Source organism: Rousettus aegyptiacus, unplaced genomic scaffold, assembly GCF_014176215.1.
Source record: "Rousettus aegyptiacus isolate mRouAeg1 unplaced genomic scaffold, mRouAeg1.p scaffold_m13_p_2, whole genome shotgun sequence".
NCBI lineage: Eukaryota > Metazoa > Chordata > Mammalia > Chiroptera > Pteropodidae > Rousettus > Rousettus aegyptiacus.
In genome coordinates this window covers 20352062-20377740 of record NW_023416295.1, presented here as the reverse complement: position 1 = coordinate 20377740, position 25679 = coordinate 20352062, and the positions used below count along the sequence as shown (strand labels likewise).

At 34.1% G+C, this 25679-nt stretch overlaps 1 protein-coding gene across 1 annotated transcript in view; it reads left to right on the top strand.

Annotated features, from left to right (window-relative positions):
- CPS1 (carbamoyl-phosphate synthase 1) overlaps positions 1-25679 on the top strand; it is a 115351-nt gene that overhangs the window by 22457 nt on the left and 67215 nt on the right. Inside the window, exons 5-16 of the mRNA XM_016158607.2 lie at positions 704-760; positions 3265-3357; positions 8805-8894; positions 10629-10757; positions 11317-11423; positions 12811-12949; positions 13578-13655; positions 15480-15578; positions 17176-17271; positions 20280-20469; positions 21464-21621; positions 23118-23246. Of these exons, the coding sequence (XP_016014093.2) occupies positions 704-760; positions 3265-3357; positions 8805-8894; positions 10629-10757; positions 11317-11423; positions 12811-12949; positions 13578-13655; positions 15480-15578; positions 17176-17271; positions 20280-20469; positions 21464-21621; positions 23118-23246 (1365 nt within the window). The remainder of the gene's footprint in view (positions 1-703; positions 761-3264; positions 3358-8804; positions 8895-10628; positions 10758-11316; positions 11424-12810; positions 12950-13577; positions 13656-15479; positions 15579-17175; positions 17272-20279; positions 20470-21463; positions 21622-23117; positions 23247-25679) is intronic.

The window sequence follows — 25679 nt, the reverse complement described above, 5'->3', positions numbered from 1 at the left end:
AAACCAGTTTGCCTCCTTCGATGGGCAGATGAGGAAAAGCAGCTTGCTCAACTGTCACTCAGATAACTAGTGGAAAAAAGCAATTACAAGTGCTTTTCCTGATTCCTGACTCAGTGCTCTTTCATTACAACACATCTGTCTCTATCTATCTAGCCTAGTCAAAGGAAATAAAACAAATGGTGGCATTGCCTGATTTATTTTTTAAAAAGTAGGGAAATTTGATTACAACATGATTACTTAACAAGGATCTTCAGAAAAAATGTGTCAAGTGCCTACTGTGTGCCAGAAACATTTGGTTCATAACATGATTTGCATATTATTTACATATCATTGCTTAAGAAGTTCACAAATTCTATTGTTTTGAAAATATATGTCTTTGTGTATATATGTATGTATATATATATATATATCTAATATTGTTTAATATCCTGTGTTAAAAGCAACAAAAGTGTAGCAGAAGATTGATGTTCAGAATTTCTCATTTTTTATTCTGAGGAAAGGCTTAGGTATTAAGAATCCTGTGCCCAACTGGAACAGCAATTTACCGTGTTCTGACAACATAGTCACCCTGGGTCAGAGAAAAGAAGGAGTAGGGAAATTATAAACTGCTCAAGAAGATAGATGATGCTAAGTTTGTAGCTTGAAAACAATACACTGGATCTAATTTCCTCCAATTTCACTGTCGCTACAATTTTTTTTATAGGTTCCTGCAATTTATGGAGTGGATACAAGAATGCTGACTAAAATCATTCGGGATAAGGTATGATCATCATCTTTAGCCAAATCTATGTTTCTTCACACATATATTTTTTTCCCTCAGTGCCCAAGGAATCCATTTATATGTAAGAGAACAAATCCGGCCAATTTCTGCCATTTAGGTTTCTATAATCTTGTTTTATTATTTCTGATGTAATTTTCAAGACCGAATACTTGATTGGGATGTTCGCAACCTAATGGATTTGAGATTAATTCACTCAGCAGTAGTTTATTGAGTACCCACTATGTGTTTACTATCCCAAATAAGTCAAGGCCTTTGTAATTCAGCTCATGGGGCAGGACTAGTGTAGCAAGTGGAAAAGGTAACTAGTGCATGGCAATTTCTCTAAATTGAACACATACATGCTGGAAAATGCAAACCAGGAAGCATACAGCATTGGCGAGATTATTTGTTTAGTTTTCTCATAGAAGTTGTCTGTAAAATGAGTGAGTTATGTTTCATGAGTGTGCCAGATGAACTCTGCAGGTGTTATATCAATTATATAGTCTTTCCTGACACTGTACCAATGACCAAGGTGAACACAGGTAGGTTTATCCTTTGCTTTCATATCTGATAGCTGAAACATCTGACCCTCCTCTAAGAATATCTCATCACCTGTGGCTTGCTTTGTCTTATTATAAAAGGTGGACACTTTTTTTCCCCTTCATGATACTTCATGTCCCAGACTAGAAGGAAACTTTACCTCACTGAAGTTAAATAAATTCCCCAAATCTGACTAAAATTGTCTCATTGAATAATATTACATAAAAAAGAAAAAAATGGAATTTCTAAGTGAAAGAGATTCTTTAAGAAAATGTGTTGTAGATTTCTCAAATATATATTGACACGGGATCTCTGTAAACAGAAGGAAAGAACAGGTTTGAAAGTATGAACATGGCTACATACCCATGACCAGGATGAAGACAGTGAGAGTTTATATGATCCTTTTTCTTCACCTCTGATTTCATTCCCTTCTCCATGATTTTCCTCAGCACGGATGTTAGTGAGATTATATATCCCAAGTGGATTCTTGCATTTTCTTAGCCCAGTGATGTATAAACAATGATGAAGCTACCAGAATGGGAAGGAAATAAAATTGGGAAATTCATTTTAGGTGGTAGTATTGGCGGGTTGAATAGAATATAGTCGGGTCTATTAATTTAGGAAAACACTTTATAAGAACATACTGTATTCTCCATATTAGTTTAAGATAAATCCTTCTTTTATCGGAGGCAGTTATATTTTAAAAAATCTCCTGAATAGGATAGCACAGAGGAGATTATAGTATCGCTTATTATATTTAATTGTGAGTGATGCTGGTTCATATTAAAATTTATATTGTAGCTTTCAGTCTATGATCTTTGGTTGAAAAGTAAAATTAAGATTCATTCAGCATGCTTTAAGAAAAAAAAACGAGAACAGAAAACCAAATTTCAAAATTAAGGATCCATAAATATAGATAAGGGATGCTGTGATTTGGATTATAAAAATAGGTAGAGATCATTATGAAAATTAATAATCCAGTGTGGAAGAGTAGAGTGTTTTTTTAGTTATTTTTTTCCCCAGGGTTTGAGGTAGCACTCTGGTTTTAGTAATTGCACTGAAATAATGATCATGTCTCAATGGCGTGCTGGTACTTTTTACCTTCACTCACTCCCAAGTGACTCCTTCTCTCAAGGAACAACTTTCAAAGGGAAATAAAGACTTCAGTGCAATAATTTTCTTGGGGAAAGGCAAATCAATGAATCAGTTAGACTTTTTTTTACCCCCTCAATCAAATCTGACTTACTAAGTAAAATATGCCATTTTTTCTAAATAGGTCAAAATAGAGTTAGTCATAAGTAAATCTCAAGATACAGCTAATAAGAAGAAAACATTTACCATGTTCAAGCTAGCAAGGTTAATTTGTGAAAATTTCACAGAAGGCTAAACATTTTGAAAGTTCAGGTCCTTAGGGACACCTAGATCTTAGCGACGTTAGCATTTCTAAAGCAGTGAACATTTTCAATGTCACTTTTCAAAGTTTATGACTTATACAGCATTTTACATATTTTTGTGAGCTATTTTTACTCTCCCAATGTAATAAATTCCCATTCTTTCCAATTTTTCCTGAAAAATTTTAGGTTTTTATTTATTTATTTATACTCAATAGATTGTTTTGTCCATGTCTCGCATGAAATATCCTTAGGTCAGATGCCCTAAGAAACAAGCACCCTGAATACTCAAATTTGTACCAGGCTGGAACCTGGAGACTCAAATTCTAATGCCTTTGACTTTGCTTGCCCCATGTGACTGTCTTAGCCCTAAATGAACTAATCATACTTCTCAGAACTAATCATAGTTCTCAAATCTTTACAAGTTGACAAGATGAAGGTCTTCTGCTTTTGGTTCTGAGTAGTTCTGAAGACATCAGAATCGCGAAGCAGGTGTTTAAGTCCCTGTGAACTTATCCTGTCAGCACCTTCATCATTCCTCCTTTTTAACTGTTGAATTTTTTAATTCGATAGGGTACCATGCTTGGCAAGATTGAATTTGAAGGTCAGTCTGTGGATTTTGTGGATCCAAATAAGCAGAATTTGATTGCCGAAGTTTCAACCAAGGTGAGAGCTTTTTCTTTATATTTCATAGTTTTGTTTTATTCCCTTTAGACCTTCTTTTCTTATAATATCAACATCTTTATCTAGGTAGAGGCCTTTTAGAAGCTCCAGAGTTGAGGGAAAAAATGGCCTCATAGTAGCTAAAATATATATAAGAAACCAGTATATTTAAAGTTAGTAACTTTTACTCACAGGGAAAAATTTGATGCCCTGATTTAGAAATTGTTTACTATCATTTTAACTTTTTTTTTCCTTTTTTGGTTCTCCAGCTCAAAATTTTAACAATGTTAAGTAAAGAAGGCGCTGAATTGCCAGAGACAGGCGTAGTAACAATCAGGAGTCAGAGCTAATAGCCTGCCAGAGAGCCAAGGGCACTTTAAAGTAATCAGACAATAATCTGAGTCTGGGGTCATTTTGTGCAAGGAAAAGTGTTCCTTCACACACTGAAGACTTATTATAATTATTATAACTGCATTCAAAAATTAGCATTCGCAATAATGACCGTGTCACCCCAAAGCGAGCTATAATTCGTGCACATTTACAAGAGGGCATAGAATACATTTTAGAAAAACGTCTTTTGGTTTCGATTGAATATCTATGAATGTAGGCATAAGTCTCTTGGGCTACACTTTCTGTCCTTGGGGAATGTGGAAAGTAGTGGGACAGACAAGTGAGTGATCACTTTGGACAGAATCTTGTGGTATGGTGTCCATGGAATGCACTCAGCTTGCCACAAGTGCATGCGTGGGGCAGAATCGAATGGGATAAGTATCAGGGAAGGCTCTGCAGAGGATTTAGGCTTGTTTTGTAATAATAAAAAAAAAATGTCATGTGTTTGAGCGGGACAGAAGTATGAAACAAAATGGTGTGTTCGAAGAGTTATGGGTATTTTGGTACCGTTGAACCAAAGGGTTCACATATTTGGTTAAAGATGAGTAGAGATGGACTAGGGTTGGGTCCAGAGGGTTTTGTGTCATTGGCTGAATCAACAAAACTGGAAACAATTGGTAATTCATTCAGCATCATTTTGGAGCAAAGTAGACTGGATAAAAGAGTGATTAATTAGAACATTATTGTAGCTTATCAGTATAAAAACCCATGAGACCTTGGACTGAGCAGTGACAGCAAGAATAGAGACAATGAAGTGGCTTGGACAAATGAGAGAAGGAGGTAGTGGATGAGACCAATTAAAGATCTCCCTATTTCCTCAGAGATGTCAACTAGTTCGAGTGAGCACAGTGATGATTTTAACAGGGATTCGATAGGTCTATGGGATATCAGTACAAAAAAAAATGTTAAAGAAACATTTTCGATGTACTTTGAAATTTAAAGGAGTCCTTGCTACTTTCTGTTTTTACAACATAAAACAGGGGGCATTACAGAGTTTTCTTTTCTTTGGTGTATTTGGTATGTATTTAGTTACCATTGTGCTTTAAATATAGAGAATTCAGGCCAGCTGAAACATCTTTGAAATGGTTGCTATTGGCTAGCTCTACCTTAGTGATTATTTTCACCGTAGGAGAGATGGCCACAGACTTCTTTTCTATCACCAGTGGGGCAACACAGCATCTCTCTCTTTAAAATGTTTTTTTAATTGGCTATATCCACATCATTTTATTCCTATATGCAACAGTTTCTTGTCTAAGATAGTTTATGGTTTGCATAGTCCATTTAAAGAGGGAGCTCTTGTCTTAGAAGAAAATAATAACTAACATTTTTTGAATACTCAGTTAATTCTCTTTTTAAAAACTCCATTTCAAATGTAGCTTGTCTATTTTAAATCAAATGTAACTTGTCCAAGATTTTATAGCTAGCCTCAACTTGAACTCCAGTGACTTCAGAATCTGTATGGTTAACCTCATGCTAGTTTTGCCTTTTTTTTTTTGGTGTGGTTTAACTGAAAAGCTTCAAGAAAGCTCCCTTTCTAGGATCCTGTTACATAAAGTCAAGAAGCTCTCTTAAGGCTCCTTGTGAACTTGGTTCTTCTCGATCAGCATCTGTTGGAGTCAGGATATATTTGCATATTCTGCTCTTCTGCCAGGGATTTCTCTCTCTTTCTCCTTCCTTTGCTTGCTTTCAATAAGTCAGTGTAAAGGGTCAGTTAGCACCTTATCCCTCTGTGAAAACTTTACTGACTTACCCCATCTTTGTATTTTATGTCATTTTATAAATAGCTTTGTTATATTAAAAAAAAAAGATTAAATTGTATTTAGCTCCTTGCAAAGAGTATCTCTTGTCTATGGTTTGCTCTTTGAAATTAAAGGCCATGGCTTACTTACTTGAGTCCGCGACGCTTACCATAGAGCCTTTCACATAATACATGCTCAATAAACATTGAATGAATGAATGAAGGAATGAACAAAGCCAGTAAGTAGTAGCCAGAGTTGGTGGTAAAGATGTTACAGATTCTTTTTTTCTTCAAATCCTGATTACTTTAATCAATGTTTTTGATGGTTTTATTATCTTCATTATTAATGTAATATTATCATTACTGCTAATAATTCTTATGAGTTTTATCAATACAAATAATAATAGACTAGTTGTACTGAGTACGTAGCTTGTATCAAGCATCTTTCTTAACACTATACATTGATTAACTTTTTGAATCCTCGGAGCAATTCTATGGAATAGGTATTACAAGTATTTCATTTACCAAAGGAGAAACAGATATAGAGAGATTAAATCCTATTCTTAGGGTGAACAGCTACCAAGATTTATCCCCAGGAAGGTTTGTTCCAGTGTCGGTCTCTTAAACATCATCTTATACTGCCTCCTAACATATTAGAAATAATAATTATTATTAATCATAGTCATACTATCACAGAATAGTATTCAAATACATTTCATAGTTTTACATCATCTACTTCTTATATCTATAAAGCGGAGATTCAAGGATATCTAAACAGCAGCTGTGAAATGTATGATAAGACAGTGGGCGAATGCACTAGAAAACTGACTGTTTGTATGGAGTATTCTATGCCCTACGGCGACAAAACCTCATTTAGGGTTTTTAGACTCCTCCACACTTACTGATTCCTGTTTATTTGTGAAATGATTCACATTGTGACCTAGCACCAAAAGAATGACAATGGAGAACATTTTATAAAGAAGAGCTCCATCTGTGAGAATATTATCACACCTGGGCATTTTTTTTTTTTTCTAAAGAAACAGTTATTAAAAGAGTAAAAATAGCCTGATTAGTACTGTGTCAGACTCAGAGAAAACACGCATTGATGGTATCTGGTATTCTTACTCTGGTACATGGAAACGGGGGGGTGGGGTTTGGGGTCCCTGGGAATCAGCCTTGGTTATATAGTCTTGATGTTCATGTTGATATGGACATGAGGACATGTAGACATCATATGGAAACATAAGACATATGAGTCGTTAAAGAAAGTAAATTTTAAATTCGACCTGTAATTTTCTATATATCTGGAATTTGATTATGCCATATGTGATATTCACTTGTTTTTAATTCTAAAACTTGTCCATTCAAGTGACATGGAACTATTTTCCTTGTATTTGTTTCAACATATTTTCCTGTGAAGCGGTTTAGTTTGAGATAGCATGAATAAAGGCTATTTTTTCTTTTAGAACAATAGAATTTTAGAACTAAGAAGTACCTTGAGGATCTAGTCTAGTATATTTCAAATGTGAGGAACATTGATCCTGGAGAAATTCATATTAAAAGAATTCTGTGGTTGGGGATTGAGGAGCTGGGGGGGAAAAGGTGAAGGGATTAAGAAATAGAAATTGGTAGTTACAAAATAGTCACGGGGATGGAAAGTACAGCATAGGAAATATAGTCAATAATATTGTAATAATTATGTATAGTGCCAGGTGGGCACTAGACTAATGGGGGAATCACTTTGTAAATTATATAAAAGTCTAACCACTAAGCTGCATACCTGAAACTAATATAAAATGATATTGAACGTCAACTCTAATTGAAAAATAAAAAATAATTCTATGGTAAAACAGGTTGAAAATGCTGCATAATATGTTCCTTTCTTGGAGGGTCCTAATGCAGATTCACATGTAGTGTCTGTGAGGTCTTGCTTAACTTTTGTCATTCTGTATGGAGAGTACATAATGTGTTTGTTTAGGGACCAGCAAAAAGGAACCTATCTATATTTTTATCAATATTAAATCAAGGGGAAGATTACAATGGTGAAAGCTGTCTCTGTTTCCTAATGCAAGTATAATTAAATAATTTCATTTTAACTGTAATAAAATGTATAGTTGCATCAGATTATATTTTGTGAGTTTTGTGTGGGTGTAGTTGATAATTTAATTCATTGTTTTGTAATTGCGATTTGATGTCGCTACAACTAGATGATAATAGTACTTTATTTTGTAGCAGAAACTGAGGAGTGAATCCATATTTTTTCAAATTATCTGATGAGAGGGATTATCTGTGTCAGTTCAGCAATATTTCCCTAGATCATAGAAGAACTGGGGTACTTTCTCTCTAGAGTAGAGTAGTCAGCGGGGGGAAAAAATATGATATACTTTTAAAATTTGTCCTCAAGTACTGTCTAAAGATTATAATTTCACATTCTATAAACTTTGTGGAGAGATACACATTTCCGTTAAAGTACAATGCTCTTTTAAATATCCAATTTGAACTTTCATCTAAAATGCTTAGCAAATGTTGAAATCATCCTAAAATCAGAATGTACTAAATAACTCTTAAAGCTGGAATCAGTGTGAGCGCCCAGTCCTCTAGGCTCTATTCTTCCTATATTTCTAGTATTTTTTCCTTTTATGGCTTTGGAAAACTGTTTCTTGAGTAAATGCCTCCGAAAATGGATCTGACTCCAAGTAGTGCTTAAGACATAGGTAATGATAATGATATGCTCTGAGATCCTTTTATGAAGCCTACCATTTAAATGCAAATGATTGCACAGTAATCTACAGGGACCAGTGGTCTACACTTGCTTAGCAATTCCTCTGACTCTCATACTGATTTTATCCATTAGCCCCACTGCACACGCCTAATGCACAATAGCTCTAACCCCTCCACACTTCATTGCAAGTTGAGGATCAAGTGGTATTTAAAACATGTGTATCTTTTACTATATCTGTCTAGTACTAAATCAGGCAATAATACTTGAAAATTCTATTTCTACCAGTTATTAGTGAGGCAAAATATAGGAAAGATGGTTGTTAACAATGGAAGCAACCTATTTCTTAGAGATCATTGTTTTTACTGTAATCAAAATTTTATATAAAAACAGTAAAGTATTTTTTTCTCTTAAATAAGATAGTCTGTGGTCACTTGCTATGCCTTTCTTATAAATTGATTATTAACTGCCAGTCATTTCCTAGTAGTTAACAACCAAACTGTCACCAATCTAAGTGCAAAGCATCTTCGGATATGCTTATGATATTGATTTGTTGCTCGCAGCTGGAATTTCTCTCTCACTCCTTGATTTTTAAAATGGCAGGATGTCAAGGTATTTGGCAAAGGAAACCAGACAAAAGTGGTAGCTGTAGATTGTGGAATAAAGAACAATGTAATACGCCTTCTAGTAAAGGTAAGTAAATCGTTCCGTCTCAATGGTGAGGATTTGTAATATTGATTTTCAGTGTTAAGCTGATTTTCTCTATCCATTTCAGAGCTTGTGCATTCTCTCAGTACATCAGGGAATCTACTCTCTTCTTGTTGCCTTTGATCTACAAAATAAGACATTTATACCTGTTAAAATTAGAGATGTGAACTACTGTTGTTTTTTTTTTGTTGTTGTTGTTGTTGTTTTAAATAACTCAAAGGCCACAAAAACAGAAGAAAATTTTGGCTGTTTTAATCACTTATTGACTGACATTCTGAGACATACCACATTCACTTTCTTGGGTTTTAGAGATAATCAAAAAGCTAGATTCAGTCAGAGAAATCCTCCACTGGGCTACATTTCTTATGTACCACATGTATGCAGGGGTCATGCCCTGATACAATGCAGAATTTCATATTGCTTTATATCAATTCTTAGGCAACCAATTAAAATTAAACCTTAAAAATCCTTAAGGAGAATTTAATCATAATTACAATGGTTTCTTAAATATTTGTTGCTATGATTTCTCCTTTTTCCCACTTCTTTCCTCTTCTCCCGTTCTCTATCTTTCTATGTTTCTCTCTCTCTCCCTCCTCCACCCACACAGATATTTGCATAATACTAATTAGCATGGGTATAGAGGAATTCTTTAATTATTAGTTAGAGAATATCGGAAATATCCAAAACATGATTTCAAATTCTGGTCAAGTTTATTAACAAAAAATGTGCATGGACTCTTCAGTAGCAGATGCTGTGGATGGCTTATCCATATCTTCCTCTCGTATTACCATTTTAAGACATTGTGTCTGGGCTTCCAATTAAAGGTGTTGACATCTCATTGCCTGAGGGCTCTCTTTGGTTGGTTGGAGACTGCCAGCATGCTGAAAATACCACAGCATAAATGATTCCTGCTTCGTCCCCAACCGGTGACTAGAGAGGGTCATTGTGTACATATCCTAGCTCCTTTGCCCCACGAGTGGGCTATCTTTAAGACTGATATTCTACATTGGCTCACAAAGCTCCCCAGTGGGCTAAAGCTCCGGTTGTCCATAGTGGTAACCGCCTGATAATGTATACTTTATTGGAATTCCTCATGGTGTCATTTTCTATTGGTCTTTCTTGGAAACTCTTCTAAATGAACTTATTTCTCTCAAATCCTTGACTCAGGAAATGCTTCTAGAATGGTTTACAAAGACATTTCCTATCCACATTAATATAGGAAAGTTCCAATTTTTCTATCAGAATATTAATATTATAGATAACATGAGAAAAACCTAGGAAAGAAGGCAGGTTAAAATTTGATCAAGCAAATAAGGCAAAATTGAAAAAAGTGAAAGGTGAGCCAACTTAAGTTTGCAGAAAATAGTTTTGTTTTGTTTTTTTTCAGCTCTTTCTCCTATAGTACTAGGTAAGATAACCCATATTCCTGTGTGCCCAGTTACTTTAAGCTCTGAAACTTTCTGAAGTGTGGGAAAGTGTATTATCTATTTTTTCAGGATCAAAATTTTAATTTTTTTCTCTACTCTCTGCTATTTGCTCCATTTACATCACATAAAATAAAGTGAGCCACGAATGAATTTTTTGCTCAGCTTTATTTACTTAAATCATGTGCTATTTTTCCTTCGCTTTAGGGAGTAGTCAAGAGAAGATCTAGTAAAATTACACTTTGGTAAAGAAAAATGTTATTAAATTGTGGTCATTCTTGTGTTTCTTTTCTAGCGAGGAGCTGAAGTGCATTTAGTTCCCTGGAATCATGATTTCACCAAGATGGAGTATGATGGGCTTTTAATTGCTGGAGGACCTGGGAACCCGGCTCTGGCACAACCACTAATTCAGAATGTCAAAAAGGTGCAGTGAACCTGGGGGTAGTGTGTATCTTTGTGCGAAGTGGAGGGGGTCTGCTCGAAAGGCTGTCATATGTTTTATTTATTTAGGAATTTTTTACGACTCCCATTTGTGACCTCTGAGGCAATGTCAGCACAGATGTGTATCAGGGGGAACCAATGAGAAGAGAGTACCTGAAGAAAAAGAGCCTTTCTTTAGGCAAAATAACTGGGATTGTGCCTTCAAGTTCAGAGAGTTGGAGTCGAATCTCCAAAAGTGTCTTTCCACACATTAGTGAAATGACAGCTCATGTTTCTCACCATGACCTTGGGACTTATAAGACCTCAAGTTTCTAAAGAAATATTAAATTAGACTTAGGTTAGTCTTAATATTAAGTATGCTTCATTGAATTCTAATACTATAAATTTGTCAATCATATTCTTATTTATAATCTTTTTTTTTTCAATTACTATTCTCTTTACTTTGTTAATTACGAAAAAAGAATGCTTCATTTTTATACCTTCAGAGGCAGTATTTTCTTGGAATGGTACTTCTGGGTGAATAAAAATTCTCCTTGATTTAGGTTTTGGAGAGTGACCGCAAGGAGCCATTGTTTGGAATTAGTACAGGAAATTTAATAATAGGATTAGCTGCTGGTGCCAAAACCTACAAGATGTCCATGGCCAACAGGTAAGGCAGTTATGCTTTTGTTTACAGGTTGAATTGGCTCTGAAATACTAAATCCAAAAGACTTAAAGAACTTACATGCCATTTTCTTCAGAAGAAATTGATAACCACACTATGTCATGGTTCACAGTTGTCTGACTACCTGATACCACTTTTATTGGATTTTTGAAAGGCAGCCTTCTCTAAAAACTTTGCTGTAGTTTCAAGTTATTTTCCATCCCTTGACATAAATTGAGATTATAATAATTAAATAATATTCCAAGGGAAGTTGTTCTGTTTTTGAACTTTATTTCAGAGAATTGATAACATTGTAAAGACCGTGTGACTTAAGAACCGAGAAATCTTCACATCCTCTCAGTTTTATTTTCTTAACCCAAATGAAGTTAATTTATTCAACATGGAGCTTTCTACCACAGCTCACCTTCCATGTGAAGTATACTTCAAAATGGTTGAGGACTGAGTGGTAATTTCTTTATTATCCCCATGAACGCTCCTCTGGCTTTAAAATTACTGTGGCTCCCTTAAAACAAGAGAGAGATACATATATATGTATATGTATACATATACATATACGTGTATATATATACATATATATACGTATATACGTATATATATGTATATATTTAAATTTAAATTTTATTTTATTAGTTTCGAGTATATAGTACATTGGTTAGACATTTATATAGTTTATAAAACGATCACCCTAATTGTTCTTTCTCTCCTCTGGTTCTTCACTTGTCATTACATTAATGCTGACTGCATTCCCTATGCTTGCGCTCCCCATCCCCATGACCATCTAAGAACTACTAATTTGTACTTCTTTAACCCTTCACCCGCATTGTCCCAGCCCCGCAACCCCATCCCCTCTAGCCAACACCAGATAGTCCACTATATTTGCGAGTCTGTTTTTGATTAGTTTGTTCTTTTTGTTCCTTAGATTCCACATATAAGTAAAATCATATGGTATTTATCTTTCTCTATCTGACTTATTTCACTCAGCATAATAACTTCTAGGCCCATCCATGTTGTTGCAAATGGTAGGATTACAAGTTACTTATATTGGTCTGTCTCTGTTAAACTAGTGATCAACTCTTAACTTTTCTGTTATAAGCGCAGTTCCCCCTTTTCTAAAACTGATTATAGAAGTTTAATAAACCTGATATTTTAAACACAAAACAAACCTTTCTGAATTGATTTTTGTTGCTAAAATTATTTGGATTAACAATCTGTGTCTTTTCTCACAGAGTAATTTTCACTAAACGATGGTAACTTTCAAATTTAATAGTTTTTTTTCTTGCTCACTGTTTTACAACAAATGCATTTATATATTCCTGTCTTCATTTCTCCTCTTCCCTCTTCTTTTTCTCTTTTTTTTTTCTTTTCTTTTCAGAGGGCAGAATCAGCCTGTTCTGAATGTGACAAATAGACAAGCTTTTATTACTTCTCAGAATCATGGCTATGCCCTGGAAAACGCCCTTCCTGCTGGCTGGAAGCCACTTTTCGTGAATGTCAATGATCAAACAAACGAGGTAAGTGCTCTCAAGAAACCTGTTTAGTTGGCGATGAGAGATGCAGAGCTTTTAATATTCTGTTATACAGATACCTTTCTTTTGTTTATGTGGGTTATTTGGGGTATGTGTATATGAAAGAATTTTTTTATAGATATTTCCCATAGCCCTCTGCTTTTTAAAAAGTCATTTCTCTCTGTCTTATTCTCTCAGCAGTTAACTGATTAAGGTTCACATTTTGGGGGTTAATCAATGACTGTCTTAACATATTCATTGTTAATGGGGGATCTGTGGAGATCTGTTTGGACCTAGGCCATGGGTGTCTGGGACTAAGCACTGAGGTAGACTTTGAGAAGACCATTGGAGAAGTAATTTAGGAGGTGAAGATAAGAAGAGGATTTCGGTTTATGCTGAACAGAGTTCAGAAGGGCCCCAAAGACTATGAACCAAACCAGTTATTTTTATTAAGGGAATTACATTTGATTGAGTCTTCTTTGGCCTACTTTTTGGGTACTGTTAGTTCTTTGAATGCTCTTAAGTATTTAACCCAGTTTTTTAATTTGAGCTTTATTGTCCCTTGAATAATACATAGCCTTGGTTGACATTCATTGTAATAGAAGAAATTTCTTCTTGTTTCTTATTCCTTTAGGGAATTATGCATGAGAGCAAACCCTTCTTCGGTGTGCAGTTCCACCCAGAGGTCAGCCCAGGGCCAACAGACACTGAGGTATGTTAGAAAGAAAGGGTCTATTATATACATAATTTTTTAAAAAAGTAAAAATGTATTTATATGAAAACTCGAGAAACCAAAATAATCATCCTAGATGATCTTGGTACAGAACATTCTTAAGAAGGGTGCTGTGATAACACATGTATTGTGTTAAAATTTTCACATGAATATCATGGAGGAAATTTTTATTTCTCTCTTTCATTTTTTTAAAATTTCAAGGGGGAGTGGAAGCCCTTAGGAAACCCAATGCAATGCTATTTTTATTTAAATCATTATCATTCTAATATATTTAGTTCTGAAATTTACAATTGTACTATGCAAATGAATTCCCTCTTGCTCTCTCATTCTCATAACTGAAATGAAATTTTAATCCTCCATCTGTGACTTCACAAAATCCCTATGGCAACCGGTTGTATAGTCACGATGAGAAAATAAACAGTAGCAGAAAGGAAGATGGGCAGGAGCCTGGGGGAGGAGAGAGGGCATACATGCACATACACGTGAATCGGATGGCTTAAGAGAAGAGCCATAAGAAATTCTTAGAGTTTTGTTTACAATTTAAATATTTTAATTTTTTTGTGTGTGTTCGTGAGCTTTTTGTTCAATGTTCAAGGACATTTTTGCAAAATAAGAGCTTGCAGTGACTCTCTGAAAAGTCTGGTAGTCTGGTATGACTCCATCTCTCACACCCTAGGGCCTCTCTGATAGTAATGCTGACAATCCTACCTGGTTAGCACATACTCTCAGACAAAACACTTAGGTAAAATGAAGAGGAGAATAAAAATGTTCTGCCTGTAAACTCTACTTACTCATCCTTGAATTTCCTTTTCAGATATTTGTATTTTTACCTTGTTTTAATATTTTTAAGAATTAATGGTTGCTAATAGCCAAAGCTGGTATAACATTACTTACTCACAGTGAAACTCATAAATAACATTTAGTTACATACATATATTGCTTATTGCATGCTAAATACTTTTTAAAATTTAAAATATTAATTATTAGCCTGCTAGTACTTCAGATTAGGAGCATTGAAATTAAGATGTATAATATCCAGTATCACTTAATTCCTTTTTTTTGGTCCCGTCAAATAGTTGCAAAATGAGTATCTTTGTGGAAATTTGTTATGTCTGTTGCAAAAAAAAAAAAAAAAGTAAATTCATTGGCAAAGTTTAAGAATAGTAATCTTTAGAGATATTTTTAGAGCTGATAGAAAATTTAAAAATCCAGTTATTTCTAACTTTAGCAGGCATAAATAACATAGCTTTTCTCCTTCTCCTTCTCCTCCTCCTCCTCCTCCTCCTCCTCCTCCTCCTCCTCCTCCTCCTCCTTCTCCTTCTTCTTTCTTCTTCTTCTTCTTCTTTCCTTCCTTCCTTCCTTCCTTCCTTCCTTCCTTCCTTCCTTCCTTCCTTCCTTCCTTCCTTCCTTCTTTCCTTCTTCCTTATTCTCCTTTTTTTTTTTTTTTTTTATTTAGAGGAAGAAAATGATTCATAATTAAGGGGCTGAAAACTTGACGTTCTCAGAAGGCATTATCTGAAATGTTCATTGTCTGCTGAAAACTCTCTTTTATAGGATTTGATATAAGCAGTTAAAAGTATTTATTTGATCTACTTCTTATAGTAGTAAATATTTAGTTTTGCCAAACTTGGCAAAAAACAAACAAACAAACAAAGAAAACAGCTCCAAAATGAATAATGCCTAGAAATACTTATCCTAAAAAATTGTTTATCTAAACGTGAAATTAACGAGGCCCACTGTGTATTGTATTTGGCAGCCTTATGAGTTTTGAAGCTTCTAACTAGTTGGTTCTATTTTTTTTAGTACCTGTTTGATTCCTTTTTCTCACTGATAAAGATGGGGAAAGGTACCGCCATTACATCGGTTCTACCAAAGCCAGCCCTAGTTGCATCTCGAGTTGAGGTCAGTATAAGTGGGCTTCTTTTTGACATATGTATTTTGGATTTTCTCTATCATGTGATGATATTTTTAAGTGAATTTGTAAACCTTTTTAATGCCTCTGAAAGATGATTAGTAATCTCCCTCATTTTGGCATCTAATTATTTGGTTTGTTCTTGATGATGTTCATTGGAATTTTGATGTTTCGACTTAAGATCTTATCTTTTAAAGTTTACTTCTTCTAGAATATTTGTAATACAATAATGTAATAAAAATGGAGTTTAATTTTTAGAATTTGATATATTTTTTTTATTGCTGAATAAACCATGGCCCTGTATGTTTGAGATACAGAATCATTATAGATGATAGAATTTTTTGTTTTAACTAGGATTATTATTCAACATCATGAATGGAATATTATATGCCTCTAAAGAGCAAATGGATAATGATTAATATAACTTGAATTCTTCTTTGTTTGTGTGTTTTAATATAGGTTTCTACTCACTTATTTCATAGCTAAACCACACACATACCTATACCACTATTATATAAAATTTAGAAGGATGTATGTATATTTTTAAACATATGTATATACTTTATGAACAAAAAGAATTGATTTATATGTTTACATGAAATAAGTTGAATTAGGTGGTTTGAGAATTTTCATGACAGCCTCTTCTCCTGAGATGAAGAGATTGGAGATAATCCAGATGATCAATGTGAATTCTAACTGTGGGTTCTTGGTAATGAAAGAAGCTGTGTACTGAATAGGGGTTTTCTCAGAATATCAACTTATGGTCTGCAGATGCTTTTTTTTTTTTTATGGTGAAGGAAAATGTATAATTTGGGATTCTAGAGTGACTCTCATATAGCAGGCGCCCAATAAATATTTATTGAAGCAAACGAAGTTTCCCAAGTCCTTGTCTCCTGTAACAAGAATATCTTTCTCCTCTGAAGGAATTGGCAGTTGTGGCTGAAAAATAAAAATTATTATTATTTGCTTGAAATCATATATACAGTTTGTATGAGTAAGTTGCCATGTATAGTTTGTTGCCATGAGTATGATCATTTATTAATTATATTATCTGTAAATATTTTTGGCACTGAGCTAAGTAAAGGAAAGGCAAAATGTAAACCTGAAGGTGTACCCAGGTCCCTTTGCCTATGTTTCCTTCCTTTTGATCAGTTAAAGAAGGCCCAGAGGCTTGTTTGTTTGTATGCCAATCCTTTATCCAAGAAAAATACATAGAATATTGAATGTAATACACTTAGTCAATTAATTTTTGGAAATTCCTATCTAGAAAATGTATATACATGTATAGATATACATGTATTTACACACATACATTTATGTAGTTATTTTTAGATATTTGTATGTATTTAAATAAAATGTAAACGTCTTCTGAAATTTTTTTACTTCCATGAAAAAACTTCATGATCTTTGGAAATTGCTTTGAAATTAGAGGTGTTTAAATTGTGAGTCTTTGTACTCACACATTATATATTTTCATAACGTACTTTAAATGACCACATAACCTAGACAATGTAGTTTGTCTTTTCTGCTCTTCAATATGTCTTATTTTCCCATCTTAATGATAACAGCTGTGCTATTTGCTTACAGGTTTCCAAAGTCCTTATTCTAGGATCAGGAGGTCTGTCCATTGGTCAAGCAGGTGAATTTGATTACTCGGGATCTCAAGCTGTAAAAGCCATGAAGGTGAGAGAATATGATCTTTGCTAGAATTAATATACTCCCTTTAATGAGTCTAATTAGTATTGTATAATTTAGATTTATGATACTACTGCAAAGTCATTATAATTAATTTCCTTAACTATTCCTTACACATCTTACACAAAGGAAGTTTGATTACAGACAAGATTTTTAACTTTCTCAAATGTGCATACCTGCAAATTAAGGTTAGATTGGTCTTCAAAATTATCTGCATTATTACCTACTTATATTGAAAACATATAAAGACACATTTATAGATATTGCTCATCCCTTTTGAGGCAGTGAGCTTTTAAAATATAATTGTCTTTAGAGTGAAAGAGAGAATTTGGGTGTCCTTGGTGCTCTAAAGTACTTCAGATCTTCTATAGGGTGCTTCAGGCATCTTTGTGGTTGAAATGGGGAGACTTAGTTGGTGAAACAAAGCTTTAGAAGTTATTACATACCGTCACTAGGGGACCCAACTGTGACTTGGATTGGATGAACTGCTAGGGTGGTATGGCTGGATTTTCAAGTGGAAAAGATTTTATACTTAAATTGGGAAGAACATTCTTCCTATTTCACCCTATTCTTCAAATTCTCTTTAGAGCTCAACACTTATCATAGTAAAATAAACCTTTAGAAAAAATTCCATTGTATTTCTATTAAAAAAAAAAAAAGCAAGGTATTTCTATTTTTAAAAAAGCTAGCTATTAAAAGAAAAAGCAAGGTATTTCTATTTAAAAAAAAAAAAAAGCTAGTTTGGCTTCTCTTTGGTGTCCTGTCGTCCCTGGATAGTCCCCATTTTGTTCTTAATCAGGTGATCCAGAGGCGATATGAGCTCTCTGCGACCTTGCCTCAGGCTTTGGAGTGGAAAGCCATTCACCTGAGGCCTGGCTAGGAGAGGGCAACTAGGGAAAGCTGCAGGAGACCAGAACAAGAAACACAGGACACAGTTGGCCATTTCTTTTTTAACTTTTTGTTTTATTCAGTATTCTATGTACAAAGATGCTTATCTGACAGATTCCCCCTGAAAAGATGTAGAACACAGCTCCCTATTACCTTATTCTTCTTCCTATTTGTTTTTTTTTTTTAATACTCTGCTCCATACTCACATGGATGTTCACGTGCATATTTTAAATGCATTTGCTTATCTGTATGTATCTATTAAATATTTTGCTAATACATGTAACACCCTTTTAAAAACAATTCCTAAAGTCTTGAGAGATGATTCATACTGAGAAAAGGGAATAGGATTTGAATCATAAGACATGAATTAGAATCTTAATTTTCACTCTTGTCAGTTATATGATCTTTGATAAGTCATTTAATATTGAATCTCAATTTTTATCTGTAAGGTAGAAATTTCTCTTGTAGTCTTGGTATAAAAATAAAATAAATTAATAAAAAAAGTACATCACAAGTTTTAAGGCTCTATTTGAATTTAAAGCAGTATGAGATATATTTAATTTTTTATTTAGGTCTTCTTCCAAGGATATATAGGGCTTTCGAGGATGATTTTTATACGTTCATTTGAATATTTTTTTACTTTTTAGAAGGGTTCAAAATTTACGTGCTAATAGGTAAAATAATTAGAACCATCTGGGCATATTTTATAATTGTTATTTTGCTGAGTGTCACACCCATCCTGGTTTATAAAGCTATTACCCTAAGTAGCCTACTTGAAGAATTATTTTGGTGGTCTCTCCAGATGTCACAATGAGATAGGGCTATGAATACCTTCATACACACATATACACACATAAATTTTTATTTTATTTTGCCATATGGTCATTTTCTTTTTATACAATATGTATAAACAGTTGTATAATGCTCTTTGTTAAAGCACTGCTGCAGTCATGAAAATCTTAAAAAGAAAAAAAAATGAAAACCAGAGGAAAGCCTCAGTGCTTCCAGCAAGAAGAGAACACATTATCCTGCATTTTAAATGTCTATCGAATTTGTTTTCCTACAGACATTAGAAAGGGAAGCAGCTTTAATATTACCTCTAGTTCCATTTTATATTTTACTCATTAAAAATTTTTTGGAATATTGTGTTCTTAAGGTTGATTGAGCCGTAAAGTTCAGTAGTACCATAAGTCCTCACTTAATGTAGTTAATAAGTTCTTGGAAACTGCACTTTTAAACAAAACAATGTATAATGAAACCAATTTTAGTGTAGGCTAATTGACATAAACAAGAGTTAAGTTACTATGGCATTTTTCTGGTCACAAAAACATCACTAAATGTATAAATAAAGACCCTAAACACTTTTAATATTAAGCATTAACGTGAACTATACCAACATTTAAGAAAGATTAATAAAAACAAGTAAGAGAATTACAATTATTTTCCCATCCCTTTATTCTACCCAGGGTCATGGGTAGCCAGAGCTTCTCCCAGCAGATCAGGTCACAAGTCAGGACTCAGTCCTGGACAAGATGCCCTTGCATTGCAGGGCCTCTCTCCCCAAAACCCACTGTCACTCACACTGGTATAATTTAGACACACCAGTTCATATCACAGTGCACATCTTAGGGTTGCGGGAGGAATGTGGAGTACCCAGAGAAAACACATGCAGACATGGGGAGAACGTGAAAACTCCACACAGTCGGTGATCTCAGCCAGGAATCAATTTTTTTTCTCTTTAATGTTATAACAATGTGACTTAAAACCAAATCACATTATTTGAGGAACTGCTGTATTTGTGGACATCTAGTTAAATTCTAAAAAAATCATCTCCAGATTTGCTTGATACCTCTGTGGCAAGGAATTCAGGATGATCCTCATGAGACAGGCAGGTCTTTTTGGATAGTTTTATGTTCAAGCAGTTTCTTCCCTCCTTTCACCAAATGTTAGGTTTGCCTTTAATTTTCATCCACTAATCCTATTACTAATCTCTGCAGCCCATGGGATAACCTACAAGATTTGTTACCAGAAAATGCTCTTCATTAGAATATGGTAATTATCTGCTTTAGACCACATATTCAAATTCTGGATTCTTTTGTTTCTTTTAGGAAGAAAATGTCAAAACAATCCTGATGAACCCAAACATTGCGTCAGTACAGACCAACGAAGTGGGCTTAAAGCAAGCAGATACTGTTTACTTTCTGCCCATCACCCCTCAGTTTGTCACAGAGGTCATCAAGGCAGAACGGCCAGATGGATTAATTCTAGGCATGGGTGGCCAGACAGCTCTGAACTGTGGTGAGTTCTTTTAAGTTTAATTGCAGAATTTTGGCCCATGCACTTATGTATATTTTTTTGTTTGAATCCACTTAACAATTGTGCCATGTGTGTTTATAAAGTTTTTCTCTAATGTGTGAGGAAGCATTTAGCAAACAGCCTCCTGAAAATGTCATGTGATAAATATTACTGGTTTATTTCACAGAACAGCTGAGGTACCTTTTGCTTTAATGCTCTGGGGTGGCCAAGGAGGTTTCTCAGGTCTCCGTCCTCCATCCCAGGATGTTGCTTTTCTCTGTTAGTGGTGAAGCCCTGAGAACTATTATGCATGAAAAATGAGAATTAGTATTGATTAAGTATTCTCTGCTCTTATGTCTCAGCCCTGTAGCATTTGACTTTCACAAATATTTTCATGATAACATAGATCAGTCTCTGCCAGCCCTCATGCATCTGCTGAGTCTAATTCTCTATCGTCTTTAAAATGCTTCAAACTTTTGGAACTAGATTGTGAATGAGAATATTATTAGCTAGTTGGGGTAAGCAGTTGGTGATGTAATATGCATGACAAATATAAAAGATTTAGCTAAAGTTAGATGGCAAGTTAGTAAAGACACAAATAATTTTGATGATTTTTAACCTAAATAGATACTGATATCACTGGGATTACTTAAATAAAAGAATCTCATTATAGGAATGGACATTAGAAGGTAAGGAAATAAACTCAAATCTTAAGGCTTACTCTAATCTTATGATTTTTACTAATGAAGATAATGAAAATCACTTGGAGAAAGTGGTGATATAAATAACAGTAACATTGGCAAAATATTTAATTAGAATATCTTCAGAAATTTTATTTCAATTTTTATTTTTATTTATTTATTTTTTACCTTAAGTGCAGTTCTGTTGTGCACTGTGGTGGCTTCTAGGAGTTAATTTTAAAATTTAAAAAATTTGTATTAAAGAAGACAGAAGAGTTTGAGATTTTAAGAACTGATTATATTTGGTTCTTTTATAGGAGTGGAACTATTCAAGAGAGGTGTACTCAAGGAGTATGGCGTACAAGTCCTGGGGACCTCAGTTGAATCTATTATGGCTACAGAAGACAGGCAACTCTTCTCAGACAAACTAAATGAGATTAATGAAAAGATCGCTCCAAGTTTTGCAGTGGAATCAGTAAGAAACTTTTGTTTTGGAGAAAGGCGGCCATTATTTGTCTTATATTATTAGGGAGAGTGGTTTGTCATGACTAAAATGATAGTTAAAATTATACATAGACTTGCATATATGTATGTTCTTTTAGAAATGTGTTAGTACCTCAGAGACATTATGTATTAATTGCAACATTCAAAGCTGAAATGGTAGGGGTAGATATTAATATTTATTTAAAAAATAGGCATAAACCCAGAGAAGTAGTTTATCAATGCCACTGAATTTCAAATCTCCTGAGTTAAAACTAAGAACCATATCAACTTGCAATGCCAAAGTAATTTTTACCTTCTTTCCATGATCAGTCACACATCTTGTATGTGTGAATGATCTGCAAATGGGAAATGACTAGATTTAAATTTTATTATTACAATGGAATAAACATTTCTAAATGAAATTTTCTAGAAAGAAGCCACTGGATCTAATAAGTAAGATTTGTAACTGAGAAACCTGTGGCTTAGTTGTTGGAAGAATACAGATTATTTTGCATTTCCAGTAGTCATTTTCCATCATATTCTGTGCCTCTTTATAGGCACCAGGAAGAAGTTAGCTTTCTGTACATCTGTTTTTGCCCCCAACTTTATTCTCAATTTCAGGCATATAGTCAGCAGAGTAGGGGTTCTGGAGGCAGTTTTTGATGCAACTTCCCCATTGAAGAATAGGCAGATCCTTAGGAATAAGGCAAGTATTGCTGGGGCTACTGAAAATAGGCTATGTATGTTTCAGAAAAGAATGCTGTCAAGTAAATACCATGTTACAAAGCTGTCAATCAGGAAAAATCCCAGGATAACGCTACTGAACATTTGGAAAGCTCCTGCCATTTATTTATTCTTTCATTGCCAGATTTAATTATGTCCTTGCTTCCTCAGGATGAGAAACAGGCATATGGGAAAGGTGTAATTACATTCCCATTGGTAGTGTAATAATATTCCATGACAGAAAAATATAACCACCATATGTTGTATTCTGTAAGTTTTAAAAAAAAAAATCCAAGCTTCTGGGACTATTTTTTGACCGAACTTGAAAAATGAATAATCTCTCTATGTAATATTCCTAGTGGCTTGTTACAGTAATACTTAGTTTCGGCAGTAGAAAATTTTGTTTCCTTACGAGATGAATGAAGACTTTTCAACTGAATTGGAAAATTCAGTAGGGCATCCATTCTCAAATTAATGATGATTATTTCAACTTTGGCTATTGGTTTTTTTTTTTTTTTTTAATGCTAAAACAAAACTTAACCCCAAAGAGATTAAAAAAAAAAAAAAAAAGCCTTCATTAAATATTTGAAAAAGTCCTAGAATTTTACTAAAATTTGTAAAACACCACTTGTTTTTCAGAAGGAGATGGGAGAATAATAGAACATTTCCATAGTCATTCTCCTCAAATAAACTGATTCTCTTGGTATGATCTTTACAGCTAGTGTGGTCAGCTTTTAAACTTCGAGTCCTTGTTCTTTTTGACAGATTGAGGATGCACTGAAAGCAGCAGACAACATTGGCTACCCAGTGATGATTCGTTCTGCCTATGCCTTGGGTGGGTTAGGCTCAGGCATCTGTCCTAATAAGGAGACCTTAATGGACCTCAGCACAAAGGTATGTATGTTCATAGACCAAATCCTTATCAACTAAGATAACTGTCTTGACATACCCTTTCAACTAGAAAAAGTTATATAGACAAGAAACAACCTTTTCTCTATTTATTAAATCACTGTTGTGTTCTTTAAAAGTGTTGTCCGAAAGATGACACCTTTGAAAGGGAAATACAGTGCAATTATCTATGCTGGGATACAGCATTAAGGCAGACAGTCCTAGGTAAACTGATGGCGATTCTGCCTAAAGGTCCATCTTTGTTGTACTGTCTATTGATTTCAATGCTATGAAGTCAATCCAATTCCTTCTTCCCATGCTTCAAAATCTGCTCGAAAGCACCCATGATGCTTAAGAAAAAACCTGGAATATAATGTCCCATTTTTTCATCATTTTTTGAAATAATATGATATAAAATGACATCCAGTAAGTGAAACAAAGCATATCGAGTAGTTTAACTTTACCTCAAATTCAGGTATTTAAAATGTATAAACCTCTTAGTAACATAAATGGGTAAGCTCTTCGACACTTGTCATATACGTAAAGGCAAAAATGAGATTCGAGTGTTTATAATTTATTTCCTATCAAAATAACTTTAGTACATTACTGAATACTTCTTGTCTTAAGTATTAAAGGGAAAAATCTAGATAAAGTTAAAATATGCTCCCCAAAATAAATTAGAGATTAACACAGAAAGCGTGCTTCATGAAAGCAGAGGGTTTTGCCCACACTCTATTCCCACAGACTAGAACAGGTCCTGGCAATCTGTCCTGGGGGATCTGTAAGTGCTTGTTGAATGAATGACTGTATATATAGGCAAGAGGCCCATGTAAGTTACATGGCAGCTAGGGAAATGACTCTGACAGAATATTGTGAGGGTTATTTTGGGGAGTGCTGAGTAAATAGCTCGAGTACAGCATGTAGCTTTATCATTACTTACTTTTTGGAGTAAAACAAAAAAGACCTTTTTGGGGGGGGTGAGGCTTTCAATTGATGGAGGATTTTGAAAACAAATAAATAAAATTAGGTATATTTAAATAACTGCAATGACAAACTTACATGTAAACAACTTGGATTTAATTTTTTTAAAGTTGCTAAAACAAACCAAAAAAAAAAAAGAGAAATGTATCTAATATAGATGTTTCTTGTTTCCAGTATGGACTTCTGAATCATGTATTTAAGGAAAAAACATGTTTATAGCAGTATAAAAGATTTTTTCCCTCTGGCATATTAGATGTTCCAATGTTTTAAATATTAACATTAATATTATTATTGTTTTCAATAGTGACAATGTATATTTATTCTCTATTAAAATTGATACATATTTATAATATAAAAACCCATCTGAATACTGGATTGACTAAAAAATTTACAGTGAAGACAATTCGGAATGAGATAGTTTTTAATTATTTATATTCCTCCAAAATAATCAATTGACCACTGAAATTCTTTGTTGTTGAAAAACCTACCTTTTCTCTTGAGAATAATTACCCATATGATTATATTCTAAATGACCCATATTCTCTTGAAATTATATTGAGCACCATTCAAAGCTGCCATTAACTCATCTGCATCCCTAAATTAGTCTTTTATACAAAAGATTTGAAAGAGACGAAAGAAGCTGAGGCAAGAGGTGAGGCAGATCTCAATTGTCCCTATGCCCAAATATCCAGTTTACCCCATTAGAATGCCAAAAGCTTTCCCAAATTCATACCCTTTGTTTCCGGATTTCTTCTTTTAGCAGGCAATTCCAATGACAAATTAGTCATCATTAAGTTGTTAACAGAGTTTCCTAACCACTTTAAAAACTCCATCATGGGCAGCTGTGGGGAATAATATGTGACATTTCAGTTGTACATGTTACAGCCTGTGGTGGTGACTGGGGTTAAAAAAATAGTGTTGAGACACAAAAACTTACGCTGAGTTATTTCATTTTACTGCCTGCAATAATTTGAAAAAAATTTAAATTACTTTCTCCAGTTGCTTTCTCCTCTTTTTACTGCCATCACAAATCAACTACATTAAGAGACAAGGGACATTTCTGTATTGGGTTTTCAGCCACCAGATGTCCTAAGGTCAGAGACTGCCTCTTTCATATTTTGAGTTCAGTTCTACCTACTGGTGGGTACTCAGTAAATATGAAATGATAATTATACTAATTCATATCTGTTTAATCAGGCACACATGATATATGATTCAGAGTACTTAAGCACTTAGGCAGTGATTGACCATAATAATAGTCGCATATGATTCTTCTAATTCCCAAGTTTCGTATGCTATCTTGGCTAACTGTTTATAACCATCATCATCTCCTTTCTTCTCCTCATCAACATCAACTGACTTTTACTGTGAATGTCACTGTACGAAGCACCCTCAGCTATTTTAGAGAAAGCCAGAGTCTTTAGACTTATTTTTCTATATTTATTCACTTATCACATT